General features: G+C 40.4%; 1 protein-coding gene and 1 pseudogene across 1 annotated transcript in view; one reads left to right on the plus strand and one right to left on the minus strand.

Annotated features, from left to right (window-relative positions):
• LOC139744662 (spectrin beta chain-like) overlaps window positions 1–24,813 on the plus strand; it is a 74,214-nt gene that overhangs the window by 40,258 nt on the left and 9,143 nt on the right. Inside the window, exons 41-64 of the mRNA XM_071655087.1 lie at window positions 569–718; window positions 1,717–1,821; window positions 2,377–2,471; window positions 3,185–3,275; window positions 3,846–4,001; window positions 4,500–4,691; window positions 5,315–5,398; window positions 6,333–6,454; window positions 6,910–7,024; window positions 7,706–7,819; window positions 8,275–8,457; window positions 8,945–9,046; window positions 9,720–9,986; window positions 10,757–10,929; window positions 12,094–12,331; window positions 13,594–13,731; window positions 14,818–14,943; window positions 15,396–15,526; window positions 16,053–16,239; window positions 16,734–16,934; window positions 17,815–18,045; window positions 19,224–19,406; window positions 21,786–21,977; window positions 22,473–22,628. Of these exons, the coding sequence (XP_071511188.1) occupies window positions 569–718; window positions 1,717–1,821; window positions 2,377–2,471; window positions 3,185–3,275; window positions 3,846–4,001; window positions 4,500–4,691; window positions 5,315–5,398; window positions 6,333–6,454; window positions 6,910–7,024; window positions 7,706–7,819; window positions 8,275–8,457; window positions 8,945–9,046; window positions 9,720–9,986; window positions 10,757–10,929; window positions 12,094–12,331; window positions 13,594–13,731; window positions 14,818–14,943; window positions 15,396–15,526; window positions 16,053–16,239; window positions 16,734–16,934; window positions 17,815–18,045; window positions 19,224–19,406; window positions 21,786–21,977; window positions 22,473–22,628 (3,732 nt within the window). The remainder of the gene's footprint in view (window positions 1–568; window positions 719–1,716; window positions 1,822–2,376; window positions 2,472–3,184; window positions 3,276–3,845; window positions 4,002–4,499; window positions 4,692–5,314; window positions 5,399–6,332; window positions 6,455–6,909; window positions 7,025–7,705; window positions 7,820–8,274; window positions 8,458–8,944; window positions 9,047–9,719; window positions 9,987–10,756; window positions 10,930–12,093; window positions 12,332–13,593; window positions 13,732–14,817; window positions 14,944–15,395; window positions 15,527–16,052; window positions 16,240–16,733; window positions 16,935–17,814; window positions 18,046–19,223; window positions 19,407–21,785; window positions 21,978–22,472; window positions 22,629–24,813) is intronic.
• LOC139744648 (uncharacterized) lies at window positions 19,886–21,421 on the minus strand (annotated as a pseudogene).

The raw sequence follows: 24,813 nt of genomic DNA on the forward strand, positions 1-24,813 counted from the left end.
AGAGGCCGTGGGCTCCAATTAGCGAAAATTTCATACCATGAATCTATTATCATGTTTTACAGTATTCCTCTTTTTTTTATATACACCAGATGAATGAGGTTTTTGTTGTCCTGTTGTTTTTTTAAGAATGAATGGCCCTTTTACTTTGAGTCAACAATATATTCATGGAAACATCCCGCATGAAAGCTTTGACTGTAAAATAAAGAAGAAAGTATTGTCCATGAGGTGATATCTTTAAATACATGTCAGTACAAGTATCAATTAACCATACCAACACAGAACTGGAAGGCAAGTGACTCTTAACCAATGTGCGTTTTGCAAGTATCAAAACCGTTGCTATTTAAAATGCATTTTTTTTTTTCAATCAGGACTATGGGTAAGATAAACAGCTTGCAGATTGTGTTTGACAAATGTTGCACAAACATTTAAAAGTGCTGCTACTATTGTAAAGCAAACAGGATGTCAAGTTGTCACATTTAGGAACAGGTAACTTAAGAAAAAAATGTGTTTGTTACATTACCACTGGTATTTCAGCTATTGCATATATACACACCATTCTCACCACTAGATCCAGGAGAGGATTGAGGCGGTGCTACAGGCGAGGGAGGAGCTTCACGCTGGCTGGCAGACCAAACAGGAGAGGCTAGACCAGTGCCACCGCCAGCAGCAGTTCTACCGAGAGGCCAAGACCTTGGAGACCCTCAGCAGTCAACAGGAGGTGAGTTGGGCCACGGCTGTCCCCTTCCTACACTGGACGCCCACAGTGATATTTGCTTACTGTAAACGTGGAAATTTTCGCGGTGTTGAAATTTTTGCGCATTTCGCACGGCCAGAAATTAGCATGAAAATAAAAGCATGCAAATACTTTTGCTTGCTACATGTTCCTGTGGTTGATGTCTTGATTCTGTGGAATCAAAAGCATGCAAAACTTATCTTACCTGGCTGAGTGCGAAAAATAAGTCGTGCGAAAATTCCACTTTTACAGTACATTTGTCATGTGATGTACGGATGCCACTGATTTGATTGACCAACTGACCCACATTGACGTAATTAAGCACTGAATTGATTGGTGTTTTAGTAGTAGCCAAGACTAGAGAAATCATGGGCATACATGTTTGAACAGGATTCGAACCTGTAACCTCCTGATCTGTACAACCTTCAGCTTCTGGTTCTTGGATGATAATGTGCTTCATGAGTATTACTTACAACTAACCTGTACAGAGTAATAAGTGCATTAATGCTGTTAACTGTAGCATAGATTTAATGGACAAGTGCACCTTTATATACGCATGGATTGAGAGAATGCAGCTATATTAGTAGAATGGTTCAGTAAAAGTTTGAGGAAAATTAGACAATCTGTTCAAAGGTTATGAATTTTTGAAGTTTTGGTGCCACTGTATAAGGTTTCTGTACAGCTTTATGGGAACAAGATTTTGATATTATGTATTGTCACCAGATGCATGCCAGTAACTACACTGTAAGTTCCCAGTCAGAGATATTTCCCATTGCTAAAAATCACACCCAAACCTAAAACCACACAGAGTAATGTGTGGTTCACAGACACAACTTACAATGTATGCTATAAAACTAAGTGATGAAAAAAAGTATTAAACATTCACAAGTTTAATGCATTTTGGATGGATTCCAAACATTTTCACAACAGGTGCAAGAATGATTAATCAGTTAACAGCGGTCTGTCTTTGTTGTGTTATGCAGGTCTACCTTCAGAGCAGTGATATGGGATTAACAGTGGAGGAAGTGGAGGCACAGATAAAGAAGCATGAAGCATTTGAGAAGATCCTTGCAACACAGGAAGAAAAGGTGAGCTTTCCTCAAATTGTCAAATTGAGATGATATCATAAGCTCACTCATTTACGTATTAATATCAACACTTCAAGAGCTGTTTTGCGAAAGTTAGCAGATCTTTGAATGTCCTTACTTTTGATCCAATATGAACAAATTTTCACTATTGTGCTCATCATATTTCACCCTTTCTTTTCAGACTAACTTTGAACTAGCCTGGAGTTTCCCTTTAAAAACATATGATGCCAGTTAGACATCATGTTGCCATCAAGGCTTTGTAAGATGATAAGTGCTGTATGTCCGCTGACAGCAGCAGTTGTGCCCCTCAGGTAAAGCACTTTTTCCTTGTTGCCAAGTCCTTTAGAGGGGACTTGAAGCCCTTGGTCCTGTAGTTGCTTCCCTGCTCACGAGTATCTATTGCTTAAATAGCAGCCACGTAAAGAAAATTCTCATGAATCAGTTCATGATTGCATGTGATGACCTGTTATTTGCAGGTGATGATCTGTTAGTTGGCAGGTGATTGAGTTCTAACATGTTTTGTAATTGCACTACATGTTTCAATTTCCTCCCAAGACTAATGCCCTGCAGGCTTTTGGTAATCAGCTGGCAGTTGATGGACACTTTGATGCTCCTGCCATTCAAGAGAAGCTGAAGGAAGTCACCAAAAGGTGAAGGTTTCTTGCACTCTTTACTTTGTGTACTCATACTGTTGTTTTATAGTTGTTACAAACTGAACAGGTGCAATGCCAGTCGCAGTCTAAAGACATACATTGTTATGAGTAAAATAATGACTCAATTTACCAAAGATTGTGCATAATTAGCACGTTTTATAGTGGACTTGAATATATAGGTACAGTGTCTTACCTATATATTCACTGATGTGACTATTGTATTCGTGTTTGCAAATCGTGTGCTATTGTCAATGTGTACCGGTGTTTGTATTATTTTTTTTTATATCCTGGAGATGAAGTGAAAGTATTCACATATTCTTTACTGCCAACCACAAGTAGCATATGACTCAAATTATAGCCAGGAGTTATTTGTTATGGGTTTTGTTGTTGTTTTTGTAGATTGTGTTGCAGTTGAAGTAGTATAGAAACTGAAGTTTCCACTGTGCAAATGTGAAAAGATTTGCATTAGTATGTCCTTTGCCAGGTGTCTCTCTTCATAAGAGCTAATTGTATCTGACAGTGGAGGTTGGGATAGCTAGATTTTTACTAGCAAATTCAAAGATTTGGAATCTGCTAGGGTGAGTACTATACACATTTGTGGCATTTTGTTTTCTTGCTCTTACTGAGTGACTTTACAGAATACAAATGAGAAAAGATGGTATCTAGGCTGGTGGTTATTTCATCAAATTCTTTATTTATCATTTTTGCAGGCGTGCCAGACTGAGGGACTTGAGTGCAGAGAGGAGGCAAAAATTATCGACTGCTAAGTTGTATGCCCAGTTCTGCAGAGATATCGCTGAGGTACAATTCTTTAACCATTCGTTCATTGCATGTATACCTTGCTCAAGATTGCAATGTTATATCATGTGGTGCAGTTTCTGAAAAATGGAAGGTAATGAATTGTAAATGTAATTACACAAGATTTATCTAATGACTGTATGTTACAGTATAAAAGCGTGAAGGTTTGCTGGACAGACAGTTTGATTTTGTTTGCTTTAAATGTGTCTCCCTGTCTTTACAAGAGTAATTGAATTACTTTCTATACATGTATATAGCTTGTGGTTTTGATGTACTAAACTAAGAGCAAGAGTGTTTTCTCACTATCCATGCACTTATGCATTGAAACAGGCATCATTGGGATCTCCTCTTTTGTGAAGCGTGAAATATTTTGTGTCCTACGCGCATTAATTTAAGAAAATATTGTTTTCCCTTTCCATAAAATGGTATTTTCAGTAGCTCTTCGGGTTTGGGCAAGACAGTAAAAATCTTCTGAAACCAGATTTTGCTGGAATATCCTCCTCCATAAAAGAGTAGGTGTATTGCTATCATGGATGATTCTAAACCATGTTCTTTCACAACCATTGATTGCAGGCCCAGGCCTGGATTGGCGAGAAGTGGAAGACGTTCGGTGATGACTCCTTAGACGCCATCACCAATCTTAAGGAGAAGATGAAGAAGCTGCAGAAACACCAAGCCTTTGAGGCAGAGATCAAGGCCAATGAGAAGCTCATTTCAGACGTCAAAAAGGTAGAGTGTGTTTCCTTTGGTGTAGGGAAAGTTTGAACTCCTGCCCTTGATTGAAGGGGAGCCCTTCACATCAGTCTCTTCACAAATCTTGGTTTTGTTTTAAGTCCTTGGAACACAGCACTTACAAGCACTACTCACATAGGTATATTTGTTTTTGTATGAAGTCTGCATACCTTATTAAGAATCAAAAGATTGAAAGTACACGAGGTATTTTGTCATACTTACTAATTCGAACTGCCAAGGAATGTTTTGAGAGTTTTCCATGATAAAGATCCTCATCTACAGTGTAGTATGCCCTTTCTAAATGTAGCATATTGTCAAGATATGTTAAAATATATACTGGTTTGTATGTATGTGTGCGTATACATTTATATTAGTGCATTTACATGTGCACATACACATATTTCAAAGATTAATTCTGAGTTTTGCATGAATGCAGTACAATGAGGGAGCTATTACAGTTTTTGACTAAATCGTTCAATTTTGCATTCCTTGAAGGAGGGTGAATCCCTCGTGAAACAGAACCACCCGGACTCGACCAACATCAAGCAGAGGATGTCCGAGATGATGACCTCTTGGAGCGACCTCTGTCAGGCATCCGCCAGACGAGGGCAGCATCTGGAGGAAGTGCGGGATCTCCTCGAGTTCAACCAGAGGGCGGAGAAAGTGGAAAAGTGGATCAGGGAGAAGGCAAGTGTCATTTTTTTCTCTTCTGTGTCTGTCATGCTTGTTGTCAGATGTATTCTCTGATACCAAATCAGGGGTGCATTTCATGAAGGAACTTGTCGGATAAAATATCTGACAAGTCAATTATATCCGACAAGTTTTGAGAAATTCTTGAGTCTGATTGGCTGATTTCTCTGAACTTGTCGGATATAATTGACTTGTCGGACATTTTATCCGACAAGTTCCTTCTTGAAACGCCCCCCAGATCATCGTGTATGTGGGGACATATGCAGGAAAAGTTGAGGGTAGCTGGGCTGTTGCCCCCTCCCCTTCCCCCCCCACCTCCCAAAAAAAAAATATATATATATATAACTTTCAGAGTTTCCCAATTATGCTGCAAATATTGTACTCTTCTTCAAATTAAGTTGAAGTTATCTTAAAGAAAACAATATATCAAATAAAGAATGTGAGATTGCAAAAATATTTGAGCATAGAAGGAATAGGGGAGTGCCTTTTCCCCTCCACCTTACAAAACTCTGTTTTACACAAAACCTTGCCTCTGTGTTATATGAGTTGGCGTAGATTTATAAGTGGTGAGCTGTACTTAACTGTCTCTGTTGCCTTTTCTCTTCTATCATTATACACAGGAGGTGATGGTGTCAGCTCATGACGTGGGGACCGACTACGAGCATTGCACAGAACTGATGAAGAAACTGAACGACATTGGCTCCGTAAGTTTCATCAATATACCAGAACTGAGACAGAGGGTCAGACGCCGTTGTGCATCATTTTGTAGTGTAGCTCTCAGAGGGTTATGCAATTATGTCATATGAATTAAGGCCAAAAGTTAATATATTCCATCCATTTTCTTGTGATGAAGTATATCCTCTTTGTGTATTTTCATTGTCTAATCTGGTGCTTGTTGTTGCTCCTATTCTTTTCAAGTGTTAGGTAATATTACATCTCACATCAGTAAAATGCTGTTCATTGATTCTACATACTGTCATGTGACCAAACGTAACAGTGCTATGGTGTTGATGGTGTTGAAAACGAAATGCTGATGGAAATAAAAGTGCTACTATGTAGTATCACCCTCATAGACCCTGTGTAAATTCCATCTGGGGCAGTACACTGCCTGTTTGCACTGCAATGTGTAAACATTTTTATTTGAGTAATCATATTTATTTCTTCAAAGATTCGTGAAAGGGATGTAAAATTAACATTCATCCATTACTTCAAGCCACTATGGATTCCTCTCTTACAGATATGGCATTATTTCCTTCAGGGTTGTACCCCTCAGCTACATTCATTCTATAGTCTCTCAGTGCATGGTCTATTTACTAAGTATACACTGCAGTTTTGTTTGTAGTCCCTACATGTGTGCATGGTATATTTTGTAATGATACTGTCAAGCATGGAGCATTCCCAAGTGAGATGTCTGGCAGTGTGATGTAGGGACTCAACAAATCTTTTGCATCTGAACCGAAGACCTATCTTTTCCAGCAACTTTGTGATTGATGTGTGACAAATTGTGGGAGCTGGGCACCTTTTAATGTATCTACAGATGAACGGTGCTACATGAATGCTGTTTGGTCATCATTATGGGTTTTTGCGTGCTTTCACTATCAAATCACATGCTCTTTTTGGTCTATTCTATTTATACAGGATCTGTCTGTAGATGACTCCTTTGTGACTGCTCTGTGCAAGATGGGAGACAAACTGATCAGGGAAGGGAGCCCCGAACAGAAGAGTAACATTGAGAAGAGAGCCAGAGATGTTAAAGCAAGGTATGTCATTCACAGTTAGCAGTATCACGAGGAAAGTTTTGTTTATCCTTTTTATTTCTCGTACTATTGTTTACATATCAAATGTTTTACAGCTCATTCCCAGGTCATGACAAAATTGGCTACCCAGTGTAAATTTTAAAACAGAATGAAATTTTGAATTCGAACGCCATATCATCCACGTCATGAATACAATTAGTTTGTGTATTTATCGGTATTGTATTCTTTATCTAATTCTGTCATAACATGCTGATCTGTGAGTTGCACAGTAAATCGAGCAAGTGGAGACTGGACTTGGTGATTGAGTTTTTGCATGAACTTTACAGTGTCCTGTATGTCTCAGGGCTCCTAATTCTATTTTAAATCTTGCGCTCCTAAGGGAGGATGATAATGAAGAAGAGATGGATGTGTTGCATTGTTATTCATAATCTTCACTTTGATTCCTGTCATAACCGCAGCTGGCAGAACCTGCAATCTGGCCTGTCAAAGTACCAGAAAGAACTGGTCGATGCGGCCGAGATCCACGCCTTCAACAGAGATGTTGACGACATCAAGGAGAGGATGAGCGAAAAGGTAAACAAACAAAACAAACTAACAAGCCCATGACTCAGACAAGCTCAGACAATCGACACCCATCAATATATGTGTGATATGATCGGTATCGATCAACAGCATGCGTCCATTGATGTATTACTCAATCTTGTGATTTGCACAGAATTTGAAAAATTGTCACTGCGATGGTACTGTGATATTGTCATGTTAGAAGCTGAGAGATTTTGGTCTTGATACAGAGTGACTGTTGTTGGCACCTGTATGCCACTTTATCTATTCCATTCACACTGAATTAAACTAGAATTTCTATTGTTTTTTTTTTTATTGTTATGGAAATTGAAAATGAAATTAAATATCAATGAAGTCATTCATTTCCTATGTATAAAAATCTTGGTGAAGTAGATTATAAAATTTTCTTCCTCTCTCTCTGTATATCGCACATGAAATATCATTAGTAATAAGTGTAAGTTCTGTTGGTGTTCAGATGAATCTGTGATTCTCCTGGTAATATTCAGTCTCATGATATTTATGTCTTAACAATGGAGACACAATGTGCATGTGTGCAAGTTGTGATGAAGGAGTAAATGTATGAGTGAAGTAATAAGGAGTGAAAGATGAAGTGGGATGTATAGTCCATAAAAGAGATGGAAAAATTTGATTTACAGACTTTCCTGTCACTTTCCGCAATTGTTTTCCTGACAGAGAAATGCCATGGACAGTGAGGAGCTGGGTAAAGATGTTAGCTCGGTGGAGTCTTTGCTCAGACGGCATGGAGAGTTAATCCGAGATACAACGGCTGTTGAGACCAGGCTAGAGGCAAGTGTCTGGAGAACTTGTCAACATTTATTTTGTCATCAATTTTAGAGACAAACACACAAACAATTCTGACCAGACTGAGTCGAGTTATAGGTAGAGAAGATCAATGTACAACTGTGCACTGCCAAAGACTTAAAATTAAAGCTTGTACATGCAGGTTGCTTAGCACATATTTCATTTTGGATCAAAATTTATCTTCTTGTGACTGGTTGAGAGAGCTTCATGTGATTATAGGTATTTTCAGCTATGTCGGAATGTTGGCATGTTTGACACTCCATGGCGTACCATTTGCAAAATGACATCACTTTTATGAAGACATTTTCCAAAGTATGTACTATTTGGAAATGATGTCACAAAGCAATTGTGACATCACAATGCAATTCTGACATGGCACGCTGCTTCGTACCGTCACTGCTTTGTACCGCCACTCTATGAATCTTCCCCCCTCATTGCAGGAACTGAAGAGTGAAGCCAAAGCCCTGGGCAAGAAGCAGCCCTCCAAGAGAGCTGCCATCCTGGCCACTGAGAAACAGGCCACTGAACAGTGGGAGGCTCTCTGTCAGCTCAGCCATCATCGGCAGGAGAAAATCAATGACTCTCTTAACCTGCAGAAGTTCTATAGGGACTACAGGGAGATGGTTAGTGACATATTCACTTTCAGCTTTTCTGTTCCGTGTTAAAAAAATGTTCTACACCAATGCAATATCCCAATTACATGATTTCATTCAATTGTAGAGTTTATTACAAAGCTATAGTTTTAATGTCTGTTCATGGATTTTCAATTACTCTAGATAATTCCACAGGCAAAATTTTGGTGATTGTAAATCATGAAGCAATATATGTCATGTCTTTGATATTCATATGCACATACGGACTTGCTAGAGTAGCTTCATAACCAGCATTTATCTGAGCCACATATGCACATTCATCAATGGACAATATTTCTCTCTATTGCTGAAAGAGATTTGATTGTTAACACTAGCCATATTTTCATTTTACGAATGTACGCAGATGTAGAGAGCAATCTTCCTTTTCTTTGTGCACCAGGCAAACAGTATGATCATGTTAATTCTGTATTTTGTGTTGCGTTCAATCAGTTTTATCAATTCAATCTTTCTCATCAAGATGTCCTGGACTGGTCAAGTGATGACCCAGATGACCACCGGAGAGTTGGCTAAGACTTTAACTGAGGCCGAGAGCCTTTGTGAGTTGCACAAAGAAAGAAAGGTATGAACTCTATGCTTGCACTTGTTGAATTTATTGTAAAATATCTTATCCTACCAACTTTTATTTGCATTCTCATAAGATAAGATGAAGACTCTTTGTGAACTGATGTTTAAGGGAAATATGACTAAAGGGACAAAATTCCACCACAGTGTATATCATATCTTCTTGATCAAAGTTCTAGAAATGCTTTTTATCCTTTTCAGAGACTTTTGAAAATGGTATCAGATAGAGCTTGGGAGAGATTGATACTTCAACAAAACGTTTCATCTCCAGATTTTAGAAATGCATAATAAGCGTATATCTCCCATTTTCCTATATCTCTCATTTTCTTATTCTGGAATCTTGATGCGTATGCTTGAATTTTATCAACAAGAATATCTGTCATACTAGAGAATATCTAGAATATCTATCATACTAGAGAATAGTGCATCCATAACATTGAAGCACTAATGACAATTGTTCACCATCAAAATGCTTTACCTGTTACGTCTGTAAAAACCACTAATGAGAAATATGAAATATGGTCAGTTTGAACACTCGGGTGATCTTTAGACATAAGTCTAACTACATGCACAGAGTCTCATTATTTAGGTGGTCCTGACATTCCTTTGTTGATGAAATGGGTTTAAAATTGTCTCCATGCCCACTGGCATACTATCTGCATCCCCAACAGGCGGAGATAGACGGCCGCAGCACCAAGTTCGACTCGCTGCAGGAGATGGGGATGGAGCTGATCCGGCAGGGCCACTACGCCGCTGGCGACATCCAGCAGAGCCTGGAGCAGCTGGAAGAGAGCCGGATCCAAGTGGATGCCGGGTGGGAGGAGCGCAAGAACGTCCTGGCCCAGTGTCTGGACCTACAGGTCTTCAGTGAGTACATGGAGCAGGCAGAGAGTTGGCTAACCTCCAAGGAAGCCTTCCTATCCCAGGAGGACACTGGGGTGAGTGTTCTTGACCTTGACCCTTACTTTGCTATGTTTACTACTCGGCATGCATGCCAGAGCTTTTTCTTCATGGATTGGCACATTTGTCTGGAAACTAATTGAAGAGTTTGATCACAAAATGGGCTGAGTGTCATTTTTAAAAGTGTTTAACTAACTCCATCATCATATAAAGCAAAATAGAACCGTTTAAAGTGATACCTCATTTGTAGCATTATAAAGAATGTACTTGAAGTTGTGATTAGAAATATCCCATATTTCCTTTATGTTTCCTCTGTTTTTTATCAGCTTTAATTGCAAATATCTCAACTTAACTAGACTGGAGTTATCTCGTTTTATGATAAAAGTCTTTAATTATCAGTGAAAAGATATTACTTGATTCCCCCCTAATTTCTACTGTGTCATCGCCATGCCCTTTTGGTTGGACTGAAGTACATTGCTACACCGGAGTGGGCTTGTTTATCTATGACTATTTCAAGTTTGGATGCAATAATGAATGCTGATGAATATGCTTTGGCAGGTTAAGCTAAGTGCATAGGCATATAAATGGCAAACAAGGCTCTGGCTTTTATCCCCCTTTTTAAAGAATCAATAATACTCGAAGCGTGTATTCATTTATATCCATATGTGTAGGTACAGTAGGTACCTTTTACATTTTGCTGTCCTGAAAGATATTGCTGTAGTCTTGCACGATGGGGTAGTTAGAACTTATGCTTGGATTCTTTCCTCTCTTTTATTTATCTTTACATTTTACTCTCAAATAAACACAGGATTCTCTGACCACAGTGGATTCCCTAGCCAGGAAGCACGAGGGATTCGAGAAGACGTTGGAAACTCAGGTGGAGAAGATCACAGAGCTCCAGACCTTTGCCTCCCAGCTCGTCTCGGGAGGACACTACAACTCTGATGAGGTGCAGGCAAAGTGCCAGAACATTATAGACAGGTAAACATTGATGAATTTTCTGTGTGTCTCTCTCACATCTGTCATATCTTACCCCAAAACAGAAGCCTCCATTCCCAGTCGCTTTCAATTTTAATGTCAACCCAACTACAATGTAATCCTCCCCTCCACCCCACCCCCCCCCCCCCAAAAAAAGGGAATGAAAAAAAAAATAAGATGAAAAACAAATGCTAAGAAAATTGCTTAGTTAGTGGACATGATTGTGATGGTGATCAAATTATGCATATGTACCTATTGCAAATGTTGTTGCTGTTGCACATACTGTTGGTATTTCTTGATCAATGAAAATTTGGGATGTAAGAGTCAAGATGAGGCTCCAAATGATATTGCTCATTCACAGTTTTGCAAACGTTATAAGTTGAGTCACACAGGACACTTTTTTTCTGTGCATAATGTATTATTGATCATACTATAAAAAGAGCTCAGTGCAATACACAGTGGAACTTCCATCATAACGTAGTTACAGGTTAGTATCCATAGGCACTAGAGTGGTGCCTACATGCAGCTGTATGTAGGTGATCTGTTAAATCCACAAATTGCTGAAAATGTTATGATTTCTATCAAGATACTCTGGGGACATCTTCAGCAACTAGAAGTGCAAAAGAAATGTACAGAAAACTGTTAGATGGTAATTACACCGTAGTTTTCATCAGGCATAACCAATCAGTACTTAACAGATGTTGAATATCTTTAAAGGGTCACCAAATTTTCTTCAAGGAGAGTTCAGCCATGAAAACTATATACACCATATGCTTTACAGGGTTTTGATTTTCTTGAATTTCACGATATGAGTGTTATTTTTGAATTTTTTAACAGTACGCAAAAATATTAACTCCAATCCTGATATTAATGCATTCTCATACCAGTACACAGTACACTGCATATCAACAAGATGTGTGATAATACAGTTTTGTAGGCCTAATCCTTTACGTGCCTGCTGTGTGAATAGATGCACACACTTCTCGATTTTTCCATCCATTGCTGTACTCGATGGTCATGAATTCAACTACTTGTGAAATTGTCGAAAAGTCCCGATTCGCAAAAAAAGTAGACTTGCCAAATATATAGCATACAGTCTATACAGTAGTTCAATAGCATATAACTCATTCCTGCTGGTGTTCTCTCTATATTTTGCTCCACCTGAAGACGAGACAAACTGAGGACAGAGACTGAGAGCAGGAGGCGTCGGCTGGCGGAGTCCCGCGAGATGCACCAGTTCCTCCAGGATATCTACGAGGTGGGTTCCTGGATTGGCGAGAAGACCCAGGTGGCCTCGGACGAGTCCTTCCGGGACCAGAGCAATCTGACCCACAAGCTGCAGAAGCACCAGGCCTTTGAGGCAGAGCTGGTCTCCAACCGAGGCAGGGTGGACGCTTGCAAGCAGGTAGGGTTCAAAGTTCAAATTCATGACGGCGATGGCACTGTGACACTAAAATAGATTTTACTAGATGAGACACTTTAAATAATCGAAGGACAGATTTACGATGTCGATGACAATAATATGCCAAAACAGATTTTACAAGATGGGAGACTGTCAACATTTCCTGAAGTTTTTCTGTCCCTCAAAGTTATATTCTTGAGCAAACTGGTAGCAGTGTATTTGACATGACGTCCAAAGAGAAGGGAAATTTACGATGAACTGAGCTGAGTGTGCATTCATATACCCAAGTTTGTTAAGGAAGAGATATATCACCTTTTCATTGCGGTTAGAAGTGAAAACATGAACAGGCACAATATTGTGAACATTGTTGTAGATAGATATATGGATCAGTGTGCAAAAAAGAAAAAAAAAATGAATTAAAGGTCTATTCTATATGATGAAGGACGTAGACAATAGTTTACCATGAACATTTACTGTTGACTTGGTCTTGTTGGCAATTGAATGGCTAATATGGGATACCTATCACATGTCTATTTTTTGGTTTTGATGGATGCTAGCTTACTTCAAGCACAAACAAGCAGGAGAAGTTTGTTTTGCAAACATTCAGTGTATGGCTGATGATTCTATTTTGTTTTGTTTTTCTATAAATCAGCTTTAATGTATAGGTGGTCCCAGATCATCTTAAAAACTGTGTGTTGACTTGAATGAACAGAAACAGTGTCTATGTGTACTTTAGCTTTGAAACAGTGTGTGGGAAATATAGATAATATGATATGTATTAAATGGTCTACATAAATACCTGTGGGTGATTGATCATTATGCAATCATGTGACCAATGTAGGGAGGGTCGAAATTATTCTATTGTAAGCTGTGATGTCACATCAGTTAATGTAATTCCAGAATTTGACTGGCTGCTGATGCGACATAAAATATGCAGTTTTGCAACCATATGAACTGGTGCGACTCCACGCTAAATATGCAGTTTTGCAACCATGAGAACTGGTACAACTCCACACTACCATGAAATGATATGTATTTATGTAAACCATGTATTATAACAAATGTTGTCATGTCTATTGTTGTAATCTAATGTTCGACAATCCCTTGGGAGTGATATTTTTCCTGTAGAAACAGTAGTTTTCCTCAGCGCTGTGTGCTTCGGGAAATTATAATCTCTTGGTGAAAATATAACTCTCGCAGGGATGTCAAGTGTTGTATTACACCTCTAAAAAGGTGATATTTATAAAATGATGTATGTCTGACAGCAAGGGGAGGCCATGATTGAGCAGGAGCACCACGCCTCGGAGGAGATCAAGGAGAAGCTTGGTGAGCTGGAACAGAGGTGGCAGTACCTCATGGACCGGTGTGCCTGGAAGCAGGACCATCTCCAGCAAGCATACAAGGTGAATAATGAGGACCGTATCACATTTGAGGGAGAGGGGGTTGCTTAGTGATGATTGCTTTAACATTAAGCGAGAGGGAAGAAGTAAAAGAGGAGTAGGAATGTGAAGAGTTAGACAACCTTTTTTAGGTTAAAACCTCCAGCAAGCCTACAAGGTGAATGAGGACCCTATTACACAGGAGGGGGAGGGGTCACCAGAGGTAATTGCTAACTAAAAGAGAAGGAAGGAAGGAAGGAAGGAGGAGGGGAGTTTAGATGACCATTTTTAAGTTAAGAACCACAAGCCTACAAGGTAAATGAGGGCCGTAATGGATATGAGGGAGAGTGGTCACCAGAGATAACTTACTGAAAGATAGGGAAGAAAGGAAGGAGGGCATTGGGGAGTGAGAAGTTAGATGACCTTTTTCAGTTATAGCCATCTTTAACAATTCTACAAGATGAATGAGGGTGTATATGAGTAGAAGGAGGTAGGTCGCTGAAGGTGAAAATAGAAGGAGAGGGAAAAACGAAGGGGTAGTAGGTGCCCTTCTGAGTTAAGACCATCTCTGACAAGCCTACAAGATGAGCATCTATCAGATTAGAGAGAGCTGGGCCACCAAAGATGATTGCTTGATAATGGGAGAGGGAAGAAAGTATGGGGGAGAGGGAGCGGTAGATGCTCTCCTATGTTAAAGAATTTTTCCAGGAAGCCTACGAGGGGTTATCTATCAGATAAGAGGAGGGGGAGGAGGAGGGGGTAGGCTAGGGGGAATGGATGGGGGAGAATTTGCAAGGGAACCAGTGACCAATGTTTGACATAAAACTGACTGAATATTTTCAATATTCATTTTCATGTCTATTATGTCTCTCCCTTGTACTGTCTTTTATGAATCCACCAAATCATGTTTCCCCTCCTCACTGCTACTTAGTTCCAGTCACTTAAGGTTCATGTTTCAGGTGATCTATCAACGTGTTGCACACATTTCACATAGAGGTAGTCTACTTCTTCTTTGGATGCGATATATATCTAAACTGGCTTTCCTCTGCTGTGGATGATAAAGACATACCTTTGTTTACATTAATTTATTTTATTCATTAATTTTCCCAGGCCCATGTGCTCCAACGCACGCATGATGACATCTGTGACTGGCTGAGTGAGGTTGAGAATCAGCTTCAGTCTATGGACACAGGCAAGGACATGGCCAGCGTCAAACAACTCCTGAAGAAACAGCAGGTATGGTGATGTTACTGAGACCTTGGCCCCGTTGCTTAAAACTGACTGGTAACTTTATTATTAATGGTGACTACCATGCCGACACTAGCTATTCCACAGCCACTCGAAGCTAAGAAATCACCGACGGTTGTCCTTGATTGCAGAGCTATTGATTGTAAAGCAGCCATAGTTTAATACAACAGGCCGATAGAAGAATTGGGCAGGAAATCAAAGTTAGTATCTTAAGACCAAGATACAAGGAGCTCATTGGTCTTGCGGTGACTTGGTTCTTCCTGAGCTAATACCGGTTCTCCATGTGCTTGCGAGATGAGAGCGGTAAAGACACCAAATTAACAGAGATTGACTCACTTCAGCAGCTTTAGACATGTTTGGAAATGTGGCATATGATCATGTACTTTGGCTGTTCGATTCTGAACAAGCAATTTTTGATGTGATATTTGGCTTCATGACAGGCTCTTGAGATGGAGGTAGAGGCATATGAGGAGAAAGTGATCGAGATCAAGCAGACTGCAGAGACCTTGAGATCAGAGGAAAATTTCCTGGCACACGAGATGATCAGCAAAACTGATGCAACTTACGTGAGGTGAGTGTTTGTGTTTGTGTCTGAGTCTGTGTCTGTGTCTGTGTATGTGTTTGTGCTTGTATGCTTTCACATTTGTTTCAACTTTCATATCTGTTTAGTCCTCCTATCTGTGTATATATGTGCTTGTAAAATATGATCTTAGTGTTTTGTGTGGTTCCCCCGTCTTTCCTATTTTCGTTGAGGATTGTGAGTGTACATTATGATTTTGTATGTTCAGTGTACCTGTGTATGCAGTTATGCCATTCAATTGTGTACATTTATGGGATCTGTGATTTCTCAACATAAAGCCAAATGGTTGGTCAAACCATCCGTTAACATTTAAGTGTGATATTTCACAAGTCAAATCTGACCAGCAATTAAAAAAAAAAATCAGATATTATGCATTGAACACAGAATTTTACATGATAGCTGCAAGTCATATTTTGTTGCCATTTGTGCATGGAGTCATGCACTTGATGCATGGGATCTTAGTTTGATGATGGACAAGAGCACAAATCTAATGTGTATGTGTAATTTTCTCTTGCAGATACGACGCTGTTACAGAGCTGGCAAGGAAACGCCACACTCAACTTGAAGATGCCTTCGCCTTCTACAAATTCCTGAGGGACGTTGATGATGAGTTGTCATGGATACAAGAAAAGATGGCTTTAGCCTCTTCCACTGACTATGGTCAGTCACTCAGTTCTGTCCAGAGCCTCCTCAAACGTCATCAGGTAAGTCTGCGTTCATAAAATCCGGACAGTTAGATTTGTATGTCTTGCAATCATCCACAAGTCCATATAGCGGATGTATTCCACTGTTGTCATGTGTACGTGTAGTGGGGTGAGAGCCAGTTGAATGTCAGAAGAAATATACTCCAGAAAATTTGCGTTCCTACTTTATGTTAATATTTGCGAGTCCCTCTGACCTATCTGAAATTAAATGAAGTCATTTGCAACTGAGAATAGTAAGGGAGAAAGACTTTTGTCTATACATTTGCTAAGTTTTGTGGAAATGAATGCTACTGAAACACACAACTTTGCAGGTGACATATACCAGTGAGCTCCTTTGGTCATAAAATGAAGTTGAGATTCCACAGGTGGGCAGTAATATCAACATTGTCCTGTAGAGCAGTCCATATAAAGCATCTGTACGATCAATGTACATATTTACTGTGGTGGCTTGATGTAGAGATTGACATGTCACATCACCTGCCCGTGTCTTCCAGCTGCTAGAGACGGAGGTGACTGCCCACGAGCCCCTGATAGCAGCAGCGTCCAACGTGGCCCACCAGCTCCTGGACGCTGGCCACTACGCAGGGCAGGACATCAGGGAGCAGGAGGCCAAACTGAACACGAGGTGGAGCCAGCTGAAGGCAGCGGCTGCTGAGAGGAAGGAGAAGCTCTTGGCTGCACTGGAGATCCAGAAGGTATTTCCCTGTCTGCACTCTCTCAAAGAAAAATGCAACTCAAATATATACATTCTGACCTTGATTATCTGGCCCTCTTTTATCTAGACTTCTCTGTTATCCAGACACCTCCAAGCAGTGAAGATCGAGAAACAGAAAAAAAAGAAGAAGAAGTGATTTCAAACACAATTAAAGCTGCAAGAGAATATTAAGTGGAGGGGTGACAGTTGAGGTTTGAATTTTCTTCAATATGTCTTTGTTAGAGGGAGACAAATGTAACGTTACAGATCAGCAGTTGCGATCTTACAAATTTCATTTGTTAGAGGGAGACAAATTGAAGAAAATTCAAACCTCACAATTAAAACTCCTACAAAACTCACACACTTTGCCTGTGATATTCCCTGTTGAAAATTGTTATGGAATTTACGGTAAACTGTTCAATTTTAATGCATTGAGTTACTGTCCTGTATGTTTGCAGCCATTGCCACAATAAGACACAATATCGTCAGCTGAGAACCAGAAGGGTGTTATTGCGTTCTAAGATTTTAGTGTAAATAAAAATGAAACAGTTGATTTTCAGAGAATGAAAAGTTTATTTAATCAAAAGTGGGTAGATTTATGTGCATTGTCTTAAATATAGGGTAAAACAATACCCTTGTAGTTTTGATTTTTAACATTCTACTAGAAATGAAAATAATTCAAAATTGACACCATAATGTAGTGAAAATTGTGCTCTATAAAATGATACCAATAACTCAATGCCTCCAAAAATTGTGATAAAGTCCTTTTGGCTCTCAGCTGATGATATGCATGTGTAGTTGCTATTCTACATGCTGAATAGAAAATTATGTGTGACTGGCGATGCAAGGTCATATCCGTCTTTCTGCACTTATTTGCCCAGTTCTTTTCCGAGCTCGCTGAGGCGGAGTCGTGGATGGACGACAAGCGCCCCCTGCTGACCAGCGCCGACTTTGGGAGGAACGAGGACTCGGTGGTGTCGCTGCTGAAGAAGCTGGACGGGCTGGAGCTTGACCTGGAGAGCTACGTGGCCACCATCCAGGCTCTGGCTACCTCGGCCAGCAACCTGGCGGACTCTGGGAACCAGGAGGCCAAGAACATCCCAGTGAGAAGGGTAAGGGAGGCTTCGACATCTGGGCAGTGTTTCATGGAACTTGTCAGTCAGTGACAAGTGTTTTAAGCTACTGAAATCCTTGCATCTGATTGGCTGAGAGCAGATTTTTCAGTGAAAATCTCTGACAAAACTTTTGATGAAATGCTCCCCTGATGAGGGAAGAAGAAGCAGTTTGGAAGATCATCATTTGAACACAGGGATGATGGTCTCAACAGTTGTTGAGAACCTACCTGCATAGCATCCTCCTTCAAGTTTACCATTTTTGGTTCATGTAACGAGCAGGGATTTATGTCATGTAAGGTAAACTTGCCCATGGAATCTTTATATTTATGATATGATTGAGTTGTATTTTGGTCACTTTTTATCTGCATATAGCAATGCAATATTCATTCGCTGTTTTTTATTTTTTTTTCTAATACTTTCTATGCATGATATGAGGACAATGACACTAACAGTCATATAATGATGATGTTGATGATGATAATGGTCGTGGCAGGTGGTGATGATGATGATGATGTGTGTCAGTATCAATTACTCTTAATGATAGGGGTGACAATGTTATTGTAGTAGAAGTAGTAGTAGTTCACTGTAGTAGTTTGTAGTAGTAGGAGTAGGTATAGTAGTACTAGTAGTAGTAGTAGTAGCAGGAGCAGTAGTAAAAGTAATATTGTTTGTTTGTTTGTTTGTTTGTTTGTTTGTTTGTTTGTTTGTTTGTTTGTTTGTTTGTTTGTTTGTTTGTTTGTTTTTATTTCCGAAACAATGAAATCATATAGAAGATAAACAATGTTGAACATGACATAACTGAAACATGAATCAAGATTGAAGTATCAAAACACAATGAAAACAAGTTGACATGTGACAATGATCATAACATGTAACGGTGAACGGTGGATAACATGTAATGGTGGATATATTAATATTATTAATAGTAGTAGGAGTTACTGTATTATCATTATCGTTACTAGCTGTACTAGAAGTAGCAGTTTGTAAAAGCGATAACAATATTGCAGTTGAAGTAGCAATAGTAGTAGTTGTCAGTAAGACAAGCTGCACAATGGCAGTTTGAAGCAGTACCATTGCAAGGTATCTCATCTTTATTGTCCAGTTTGATTTGCAATCGCACCTGAAAGCCAATGAGGCGTTTATCCATTGTTTCATTCCGTCCCTCTTTACTGCAGGCTGAAGTGGAGAGTAAGTACCAGGAGCTCTTAGAGCTTCTGGCTGCCAGGAAACACGCCCTGACAGACCACCTGAAACGGTTTGAGTTCCTACGGGAGATTGGCGAGATGATGGACTGGATCCAGGAGAAGGAAGTCCTGGCACTGTCCGAGGACCTCGGCAAGGACTTGGAACACGTTGAGGTGACTTGTTGCCTAATGATTGTGTAATAGTGCTAACATGCTTTGAGATACAGTCAAACCTGCCTCAGCAGCCACCTGCCGTGTGCGACCACTGAAAAATCCGCTCGAGAGAAAAGCCATGTTAAAGGCCCTGTGTGTAGTGGGCAGCTGTCTAACGCAGCCAGCAGCCACCAATATTGTTTCCCGTGGGAGATAACCTGCGGATAGCGGCAGCAGACCCATATGGAACTACAGGAGAGCCAGTAATTCAGTAGTTCAGTGATAGCCACCACTGCATTCACCTGCCATTTAAGCACATTGTGAAGCATGTAGAGCTGCTGTAAGATAAGAGTTAACCCATTCCTTACGGGAACCTGGTATACCAGGTTCCCGTGGCATCAACCGATATACAAAACCTGGTATATCACGTTCCCAAAATGTCCTGAAAGCACTAAATCATGGCCCTAGCTCGATGTAAGACGAAGTTTCCAGCCTATCTGTTATAGAAGTTGTACAGAGCTTGTAGAAGAGGACATGTTCTGAATGATTAGGCTGGACTCTTGTAGAATTAATCGCTCTTGGGAATGAGTTAGCGTATCGCCGTTAGAAGTTCTATCTAGCTCTAGCTCTCCATCTGGAAAATGTCCGTCTTCAAGTGCAATTGAAGACTGTGGACAATTGGGGAAGAGAGATGTAGATCTGGATCTGATGTTTGAGTTGTTAGACCGAACGATTAGACCGAGAGACCCTAGTCCATCTTCAGATCCTGATGTCGAGGTGCTGAACTTTGTCCCTTGTAGTTTCTTTGAGATATTGGCACTATTCTTTTTCTTGTCACTGGTTCTGGCATAGCTTTTCAGAGATGATTCAGGTTTGTGCCCCGTCACTGCCATGATATTGCGACTCACGAAACCTGCATGATCTAGCGTTGTTACTGTCGTTCCTCTTAAGCTGTGATTTGTGTAGCTGTTGACACATCCAGCAGTCTCGCAGATCTTCTTCATCTTATTTCCCAAAGTACTAATCCCCAATGGGACATTGCCATACTAATGTCCTTCAGATGAAGTTGAAGACTTGGGTCGCTGACAAAAGATGGTTGTTTTGGGGTTCAAGGAAGATAGGTACTTGAGCAATGAAGTGACTGGGCATCTCGAAGAGCCAGGTATTTCATAGATGCGACCACAAAATTCTTCGTCTTTATTTTCATGACGGGACTTTGTAAGCGTATCGCGATGTTCGAAGTAAAGATGCCTGTCTTTGTCAATGTGTAGGACATAGCCGTGAACTTTCATATCACGAAGATTTTCATGGCCTCTTTGTCCAAAATATGTCATGACATCTAGAAACACCTTGTTTTTGAGACTAAGTGGTGTCTCTGTGTTGACGGCATTGAAAATCTTCACCATGTCACTGTCAGTCACTGCTGTCTTGTGGTTAGCAAACCCCTTCCCTTTCTTCTTAAGCTTGACCGTCATGGCTCTGAAGACACTGTTACTTTCCGGAAATTTCACTTGGTCTGTAATGTCTTCTTGCTTTGCGGATTGAAAATGACGACGCACCCCATACTTGATTGAATGCATCAATTACTTGGTGTGTAGACTCCCGTCTTCCGTACGTACAAGTAGACGGGCGTAAAATTGGGAGAGAAACCGATCCAGTTCTGGCTGAGCAAACTTTCTATTTCAGGTTGTGAGGTTGATGCACATCATGCGAAAGATTCTAACCGACTCATGGCAAACTTGATGTTTCTCTAAGTATTATGGACATTAAAGTCAGAGAGGAGGTCCTCCAATTCTTGGTCTGTTAACAAAACAAAACTTGGTCCTGCCACAATGACAAAAAAGAAAACCGAGGTGAATGTACATTGTCTGCTTACACACGCCGATTAATAAGTTAAATGAGATCTGTGTGCTGCTGTGCTGCATAAATGCATGCACTGATCTTCTGTACGTACAATGTACACACTACACGTATGTTTGATTTCTTTCTATCGATATATCTGCTTCGCACTCGCTACTAGAGTCAAAACACTGCATGACGTAGAAGTACAAAGTGTATGTGTGTGATGTCAGAGCTGTACGGTGGAACAAAAACTTGGGAGTTGAGTTAACGTGGGAGTCAATGGAAATTGGTGACATCAGTCATGCACTATCCATTTCTGCTCAAACAAAATTGCATGGCTGGTAGCAACAGCCTGTGAAGGAACTTTTAACTGAATGTCACATGATGGGCAATCGACCAATTGGATAGCTACATTCTTTTTAGGTGTTGTATAAACGTTGTTAATGCCCATATGCATACTTTGTAATGCTGTGATATAATTGTATCTAACCAAGTAATGATGAAATTATGCTGTATTAAGTTTATCTTTACGCTGTGATGTGACTTCCCCATGAGCAGATTCTTCAGACGAGATTCAACAGTTTCACCCGCGACATCTTGGCAAACGAAGGGCGCATCCAAGCCATCGGGGCCAAGGGGGAATCCCTCGTCAAGAGTGGCATCGACGGAGACGGTTGCATAGCAACCAAATGTCAGGAGCTTGAGGTCAGATGGGATGAGCTCAAGGAGGCCTCTAATGCCAGAGCTCAGGTGAGATTATGCTTTCTAACTACAAATTTTTGTCTCTTCTGATATCAATCATGCCTGGTTGTAGTAACAAATGTTATCTTTTGTTTGATATGGCCTAGAGCTCCGCTTGTCAACCAGTAGGCCACAAAGCCCTCTCAGGTGGGCGATGTTGTCAGCCAAAAAATAGATAAAAGATATTTGTTGTCTATCTAACTGGGCCTCGAAAAAACTTATAGGTGCCAAAGTGGGCCTCCGCTTAAAAAATGTTGAGATGCATTGGACTAGAAGACAATTCATTTCCAGCACTCATTGTAGTGACAATGACATTTTATAGGTCACCATGAGTGAAAAAATGAATTCAAGTACAATTTCTTCATCATATCATGAAGAAAAAATAACTAATGGAAACAGATTGAGGGTCCTAGCTTGTACTGGTAATCATGTCTCAGCAGTTGCTTTGATTGATTTTTACATTTTATTTACCATTAAATATAATGGTTCATTGTGAAATTTCAGGCCCTTGCTGATGTGCGTGTTGTGCATGCGTTCGATCGCGACATCGCCGAGACCCTGGCATGGATCCAGGAGAAGAAGCAGGCAGTGACCAGCGAGGATTACGGCCATGATCTGCCCAGCGTCCAGGCATTGGCCAGGAGACACACAGGTTTTGAGGTACGATGTCATTCAGGGGGTTGATTCCTTCATCATTTCATTCTATTCCCTCCTCTCTTACCATCTTCCCATATCTTTCCAATATCTTTCTTTGTTTCTGCAATCTAACAGAGTCACTCCATGCAGTGTATGGTGTACATTTTTTCCCCCCACTCCTGTTCTGATTTTTTTACTCTGTGGAAGCTGAAGCAAATAACATATCAATATTGCGCACCACAAATGTTCAAAAAAGAATGCCTACTTGGCATATAGGCGCGGTATGCCTATATTTCCTTACCTTCATGCTTGATGTACATTTAGAGTGTCTCTAGCCTTGCCTCCCTTTTCCGTTCTTGCAGTGTGCCAGTTTTGATGACAGAAAATATTGCCTGCTAAGCTACTTTGTCTGTGCTTGTCTCATATTATACGAAAAAGAGACTTGCCCTGTGCTGTAAGAAGACCAAATTCAAGCAGAAACAGCATGAAGGGACATTAGAAACGTGTGTGATCTGCAGGGGATCCATTATGGTTTAGGTTTTGAGCTTTCTTTTTGAGATGCAAAGTTTACCCATGAGGAACAGCAAGAGTATACTCAGTGTTGTATCCTGCATCTCAAAGAATTTGTGAAGCATGATTGGTTTAGAACTTCTCATGTGACTTCAAATAATTTCACCATGAAAAAAACAAAACAAAAACAATGCATTATGGCGTGATATCAGACCTCGGCATATTTTTTGTAATGCCAATATTTTGATGTCATTTTTTATTTAGCTATTGATATCTCAGCAAAGTGAATCATGAGCGCGATGAGGCTAAGCCAGCGGCAAGCGCCTGTGCTGCACTAGCAGTGCCATTTACTTTGTATATGATCTGCTGTGCACTTTGCAGTGATATTCTGCAGGCGACCCTGGACCACTCTGAGTTGGATGAAATGTTGTCATCATTCCATGCTGGCACTCAGAGTTAGAAAGTCAAACTATTCAGCGAAGACATTTTATCTAGATCAAAATTTTTCTGCTATAGGATGTGAATCAAATATGCAATGCACTCTTTTTGAGGTACCAGCTGAAATTATTGAGTCTTTGGTGACTGGCATACATGTAGTTACTATTTTTGTCTCGCCCACCGGAGGTGAAGGCGAGACTAAGGGATCCAAATGGCGTCCGTCCGTCGTCCGTCCGCGTCCGTCGTCCGTCCGTCGTCCGTCACAAATGTTAAAGTTTACCTGCAAGACTCTCTTATGATGCATAACTTGACAACTGTTACAGCAATGGTAGCCACACTTGGGTGATAGAAGCACTAGGGGTATCTTCATGTTATGGTGTTGTCAGAGGTCATGTGATGATGTCAAAGGTCATTTGAGGTCATATATTAAAGAGTATGTGCAAGACTCTCTTTTCTGTGTTAAAGTTTACCTGCAAGACTCTCTTTTGACAAATAACTTCACATAAGTTGCTTGGATTACAACCTAACTTGGGTCATAGATGCACTGGGGGTACCTTCATGTCATGGTGCCGTTGGAGGTCACTGGATAAGGTCAAAGGTCATTTGAGGTTATACGTTAAAGTTTACTTGCAAGACTCTTATCACACGTAACTCGACACATGTTGCTACAATGGCAATCAAACTTGGGTGATGGATGCACTGGGGGTACCTTCATGTTATGGTGCCGTAAGAGGTCACATGATAAGGTCAAAGGTCATTTGAGGTCATACATTAAAGTTTACTTGCAAGACTCTCTTATCACACGTAACTCAGCACATGTTGCTACAATGGCAATCAAACTTGGGTGATGGTAGATGTCTCTTGGGAAGTTAAAGGTAGCCACAAGGTCAAAGGTTACAGACGGGGGTCAACGAACTTTTAGGGCCCAATGTTAAGTTTTTAGGGCGCATTTCATTTATGGCTCATAACTTTTGATCCCTTTGTCCGTTTGTGACCAAACTTGGATAGAAGATGTCCCTTGGGGAGGTGATGGTCATCACAAGGTCAAAGGTCACAGACAGGGGTCAACAAACTTTTAGGGCCCAATGTTATGTTTTTAGGGTGCGTTTTGATTGTGGCTCATAACTTTTGATCCCTATGTCCGCTTGTGACCAAACTTGGACGGTAGATGTCCCTTGGGGAGTTAAAGGTCATCAAAAGGTCAAAGGTCACAGAAAGGGGTCAACAAATTTTTAGGGCCAAATGTTAAGTTTTTATGGCG

This window comes from Diadema antillarum, unplaced genomic scaffold (assembly GCF_040938485.1).
Source record: "Diadema antillarum isolate AM-2024a unplaced genomic scaffold, OU_Dant_1.0 seq00001200_RagTag, whole genome shotgun sequence".
Classification (NCBI taxonomy): domain Eukaryota; kingdom Metazoa; phylum Echinodermata; class Echinoidea; order Diadematoida; family Diadematidae; genus Diadema; species Diadema antillarum.